The 6,000-nt window shown below is 43.1% G+C and overlaps 1 protein-coding gene across 1 annotated transcript in view; it reads left to right on the forward strand.

The window, feature by feature from the left end:
• Positions 1 to 2,987, forward strand: part of HSPA4 (heat shock protein family A (Hsp70) member 4) — a 49,940-nt gene extending 46,953 nt beyond the window's left edge. Inside the window, exons 18-19 of the mRNA XM_043912768.1 lie at positions 444 to 605; positions 788 to 2,987. Coding sequence (XP_043768703.1) covers positions 444 to 605; positions 788 to 991 — 366 coding nt within the window. The 3' untranslated portion in view covers positions 992 to 2,987. The remainder of the gene's footprint in view (positions 1 to 443; positions 606 to 787) is intronic.
• Positions 2,988 to 6,000: the final 3,013 nt, after the last annotated feature.

Genomic DNA, 6,000 nt, shown 5'->3' on the forward strand with positions numbered 1-6,000 from the left:
AATTAATTTTAAAATTTTACTTCTGAAAGGATTCTTTTAAAAAACTATATTCATAATTATTTTGTTTCTTAACTTCGATGCCTAAACCACCAGTCTCATATCTAATGACATGGCCTTTTTTTTTTTTTTGCATTGTAAAATTATATTTATTTGCACAACTATATAAGATTTTGTGTAAAGCATGTGTTGTTTATACTGCTGAAACCTTTTAATTGCCACCTTGTGTATTCCTTTTGATCTTGAAATGCATTTCCTCTGTTTTAAAAATTGAGGTTACTTTTCTTTATTGAATTTTTAGGGAATTGAATGTGTAGCTTGTGAGGCTAGATGGGCTTCATTTTGGGAAAGATTGTAACTTTTTGGAAGATGCTGAAGAACTAGGCAGTATTTGAGTAGGGAATGTATCATTCTCTGATGCTTGTCTGGTTGGCTTCTGGTTATAGGAGGACCAGTATGATCATTTGGATGCTGCTGACATGGTGAAGGTGGAAAAAAGCACAAATGAGGCCATGGAGTGGATGAATAACAAGCTGAATCTGCAGAACAAGCAGAGTCTGACCATGGATCCAGTTGTCAAGGCAAAAGAGATTGAAGCTAAAATTAAAGTAATTCATGATTTTAAAGATTTAATAGTTTTTTCTAGTCAGTATTGGTATTTTTAATAGAGAATTTCATTACTCCATCTTTGTTTACATCTTGGGGATAGGATAGGAGAGGGTGGGCGTGGATTTTAGTATGCTGTGTAAGATTTGTTACAAGAAACCAGTTTTCTCTCCTGTTGTTGTAGGAGCTGACAGGTATCTGCAGCCCTATTATTTCAAAGCCCAAACCCAAAGTGGAACCTCCAAAAGAGGAGCAAAAAAATGCAGAGCAGAATGGACCAGTGGATGGACAAGGAGACAACCCGGGCCCTCAGGCTGCTGAGCAGGGTACAGACACAGCTGTGCCTTCGGATTCAGACAAGAAGCTTCCTGAAATGGACATTGATTGATTCCAACAATTGTTTATATTAAAACAGACTATTATAAAGCTTTAAGTTGTCAACTTTGTTCTAAATATCAACTAGAGCAATTAAATACTGGAGATTTCTTAGTCAGTTTTTAGGGGACTTGAGGGGGAGGGGATATCGGTAATGTATGGAGCATTTTGACTTCTAAATAGTTAGATACAGAAATGAAGTGCATTGTTATCTTTTTCATAACGGTACTATTTAGAAGCCCAGTTAGTCTTACTGAGCTTATGCTTCACTCCTTTTATGTTTAATCATGCTTATACAAAGAGAAGTTTGTTTTAGAAAGTTGAGCTATAGCACAAGCTATACCTAGCTATCAAGCAAACTTTTTGTTATGACATAAATGACAGGAACTCTAATTGTGCTTAGAAATTCTGCTGTGGAGGTTGCCACAATGGCTCCCCGCCTGGTGTGGGGATGGGGGAGGGATCACCCTCTGCTTCTGAGGGGCTAGAGCATGGCATCGATTAACAGAACAACAAAGGTGTGCTCTGAGCTTCACGTGTCACTCCGCTCCCCTGGGACTCCCACCCCATCTTCCCATCTCTCCCAGATAAAAGGGGTTCCCATTACAAATGCCGTGTGTTGCTCTTGGGAAAATAGACCCTTTCACCTGGAGCATGTTGTTAACTGAGGATTTTAAACCTGGAGGTTCTTCCTGAGAATGTATATTTCTGAAAGTATGTTCATTAATACCCCAAGCATCAAAGTCTAAATAATTTTCTCTTCAGAAAGTTAGAATTGGGTAGATGTATTGTTGGATGTAGGCATGGTAAATTTAACTGAGGGATTGATTCTTGTTAATTATGGTATAAAGATTTGTATCCTGGCCTGCTTGTTCAGGTGAGAGAGATTCTGTGTAAATTTGAGGTATAGCTTGAAGTCTTAGGACAGGAGTTAAAAAGTTCTTTTTTGGCTCATTCACAGTCACTTATGTGTTAGCGTTAACATCTGTCATGAATCTGCCAATGTGTATGTGTTAAACAGCTGACAGACTGTACAAAAAACTAAGATGCACTGGATTGTACCAGATGAGTCTGAAGTTAGTGTTAAAAAAGTGTGGTGCCTGACTTTAGCAGTGCCTCCTTCGTACTCTGCAGTCACCGTCAGGAGCACCAAAGCATTCCCTGTGACTGCGCTTTGGGCGCTGTTGATAGGAGTGAGGCATTTTGGGAACTCTAAGGGAAACCTGTAGTGTTAGAGCCCAGAGCCGGTCCTTGCCCTAGAAACTGTTACAAGCTTTGTTGGTTACATTTTGGACCTTTGTAATAATTGTTAATCTGTGTAACAGAGTGCTTCTCTGTTACTTTTGACTTACGTTGTTAGAAATAAGAGTATACCTTGCATATTTAGAATGAGTTTCTGTCCATCTCTGCACTAAAAAATTCAGACTGTTACAAGCTCTAAAGTGCTGTACAGAAACGTCACTTAGAGGAGGAAGGTGGAAGTGTATTTATGTTGGCGTGTAAGCATGCATGGACGCCTCGCAGCACCAGGACTTGGCCTTGTTCTTAGAACATGCTTTGTCCATTCTCTACCTGTCCAGCTTCAAGAGTTCAGCTGGCCTGCTGTGAGGCCAGGAGCTCCTTTGGAGTGCTGGCTGCAGGATTAAGCCAATGCTTATGCAACTTGACTCAGTCCTTAATGGCCATTTCTTCTAAAAATTTTCTTTTGTGTGTGGGGAGGGTGTGGGACTTGGGATGGGGTTGAATTTGAGGTTTCAACTAGAATTAAGATGATGTGGTCTTCTTGCTCTCTGTTTAGACAGGCTTGCAGACCAATTGAATTTACATGGAGGCCAGACCAGAGAGTAACAGTTGATGACTTGTGCGCAGACAAGCATTTATCCAGGTTGCATTATCTAAATTGGTTTGTTAAAGCTCCAGGTTACATTCTTACACAAAGAAAAACATTCAGTCAACATGAGACAAGTTTAGGAAAACTTAATAAAAAGAAACCTGTCTTACACTCTTAAGGAATGGTTTTCTTAATTTCATAATTGTGTGTGTGTTTCTGTGTTTCAATAAAAAATTTTCTCTGGAGGCACGAGTCCTCTTAGCTAAATTCCAAGTTGTTAACTTTTGTCAGTGATCTCCATTCTGAAGAACATTCAAGGCTCAGCACCTTGGGTTGTAAGAAGTAGTTCTCTTTCCATACTAAGCTGCCCCATGCTGAGTCTCAGCACGGTTCTCTGGGCTCCTTACTTTGCTCCTGTAACTGGGCCTTATTTTGAGGGTTTTTACAATAGCAGGGGGTGAGTTATGGCCCCACGAAGGCCAGTGCCAGGACTGACGCCTGCCCTTTCAGAGAATAGGACATGGCCCAGAATGTGCTTTTAACACTGGCTACCATAACAGTTGCAGTAGTGTGTGCACGCATGTGTGTGTTGGTATATATGTGGGGGGGGGGTGGTGAGTGCGGAAAGGGGATGAAGCCACCAGAAGAGACAGTAAGTGTACAAAGCCTGGGGCCGAGATGTGGAGGCGCACAGGGCCTTCCTGTAGTCCTGCCACTCAATAGTCCCATGCTAGGCCCACTAAGAGAGCCAGTACTTGCCACCTTCAAGAAGTGTCTGGAATAAAGTTGTTTTTCTCTGGGCCTCTGTCTGGGGGAAGAGTGGACACCTGGTAGTGTGAGTGGGAAGCTTGGGCCCAGCCAGCTAGCTCCTGATTATCCAGAGTGTAGCCATTTTATAGGGATGTTGGGAGTCACGTGTAAAGTATAGCAGACCTATTTACCTGGGAGAGGTACCAGCATTTTTCTGTGTCACTGGGGAAGAGGGTGTTGGAGGTAGAGCTAGGGCTGGTGTTGAAGGTTTTGCAATGGAGCAGCTACAGATTAATGTGAAGAACTTGCACAGCTCCCATGGGATTTGTGAGGATTCACACAGGCTTTAAACCAGTGACCTCTGAGATGCTTTGCAAGCATCTTAAAGGACTTTGTAGGGGAACTGTCAGAGGTGAAAGAGGTGGTAGGTCTTGCTAAGGCTGAGAGACGAGTCCTGGTGTGGAGCACTGGGCTTCCAGCCCGAGGGTGACAGTGTTTAAGGGGCGCCTGTGTGATACGTGCAGAGTGAGTTGGACCTGGGGGAAGTTGGAGGTAGTAGAACTTTTAAAATCCATGTTTTAGGGTTGTGAACCAAAAGAAGGAATAAATGGTAAATCTTGGTACTGGAGGGAAAGAGAAGATAGAAAATTGAAAAAAACAAAAAAAAAACCTTTAAAAAAGTTTTAAAAAAACCATGCTGTTAGAAGCAGGGGGAGTAGCCAGTCTATGGGTTAATGACAAGGGCACGCGGGCCAGGCTTCAAGGACCAATTGGCATATTACTGATCTGGCTTTTGGTAATACACTTGTGTATATTTGGTTGATTTCAATCATTTTTCTTTAAGTGGCTTTAACAGATCATTTCTTATGTAAAATTTGTCAGTTATAAAACTATGTACAATTTCTTGTTTGGAAAGAACATGGAATGTGTTTGCATTTAAAAGTCAAATCTGGCTAGATGTTTCAAAATGAAATGGGTTTTTCTCAAGGTGGGATTGGAGTGATTTTTTGTTAGTAAATTTTTGCTTGTTTGTGTTTGCTAAGATTTCTGTAACAAGCATTTTGGAGTTTTGTAGTGTTAAGCAAATTAGCATATTTGATTTATTTTTAGATCTTTCTTTTGGTTTTGTTTTGCTTTATTTTTGTATTTATTTGATTGCACCAGGTCTTCATTGTGGCTCGTGGGCTTTTTGATCTTTGTGGTGGCATGCAGGATCTTTTCAGTGGTAGTAGGCATGCGAACTGTTAGTTGCGGCATGTGGGATCTAGTTCCCTGACCAGGGGTCAAATCTGCTTTGGGAGCATGGAGTCCTAGCCACTGGACCATGAGAGAAGGTCCCTAGAAGTATATGTTAAGAAGAATGGCTCCAAGGTTTCAAAGCTGGAACAAAGGACACAATAGACAGATGGAGCTCCTGGTTTGTAGGAGTCCGTGCAGATGCTCTGGGGAGTCTGGATAAGATCAGGAAGTTGTATAACATGGAGCTGAAGGGTCCTGTAGCTACAGCTGCTGTGGAAGGAAGCTTTGGAGGTCAGGGTGTGTTCCTGCCTTAGGGAGTAAAGGATGGTTTATTGGTTGTGTCAGGAGGAAGTGGGGGCTTTGAAGGAAACAAGGAGCTCCCAGAGGGGAATGACCATGCCTCAGGCATGTTAGGGAGAAGGGGGTTTGAGAAGTGAGAGGTGGCAGTGGCTGGTGGGGTTAGCGGCTGCGGGGGTCCTTCAGGAGCATGCAGTGAGGCCTCAGGTGGAGGAGAGCATTTGGCCAGGAAGCTTGGCCTAGTTAAGGGGTCAACTTGGGGAGGAAGGAGGTTAGGCAGCATCCTAGGCCCACTGTCCTGTGTGCAAAGGGGGAGAATTTGCACCAGTTACCTGGAGACTTGCAGTCCTTCCCTGGTTAGTGCTCCCTTGCCTCTGGCTGGAGCAGCCCTGGGATATGACCCTCACTGCCCTGGTCATCTGAGCTGGATACCGCACTCTGGGGCAGGTGCCATAATGTAGAAAAGAAGGAGGGGACCTCTTAAGCAGCAGGCTAGAGGCAAAATGGGAAAAAGGCATGTTGGGGTAGAAGCACCAGGAGGATAAAGGAGGGAGTGCATTTCTGGTGGATCAGAGAAGGGAGGACCTCAGAAGATGTGAGCCAGATACAGAATGCTTTCCAGATCCGCCCAATATACATGAGCAAGTGCCAGGCTAATCCTGACCTGTCATTCTGGTTTTGATACAGCGGTAAGGGCAGGGAGGGAGAGTAGGGGAAACATTTACTTCTAACCTGGGATTTGCTGGTTTCAGAAACAACCGACAGGAAAAAAAAAAAGCTGTGTTTGGGGCCATTTTTCATTAGTTGGGTCTGTGTTTACATCCTTCAAAGGCCAGGTGAACTTGTAAGATATGGAGTCCTGGATCACGGAAGATCAAAATTCGTATCACAAGTAAGCAGGCCCT

Source organism: Cervus elaphus, chromosome 9, assembly GCF_910594005.1.
Source record: "Cervus elaphus chromosome 9, mCerEla1.1, whole genome shotgun sequence".
In the NCBI taxonomy this organism is placed as follows: Eukaryota; Metazoa; Chordata; class Mammalia; order Artiodactyla; family Cervidae; genus Cervus; species Cervus elaphus.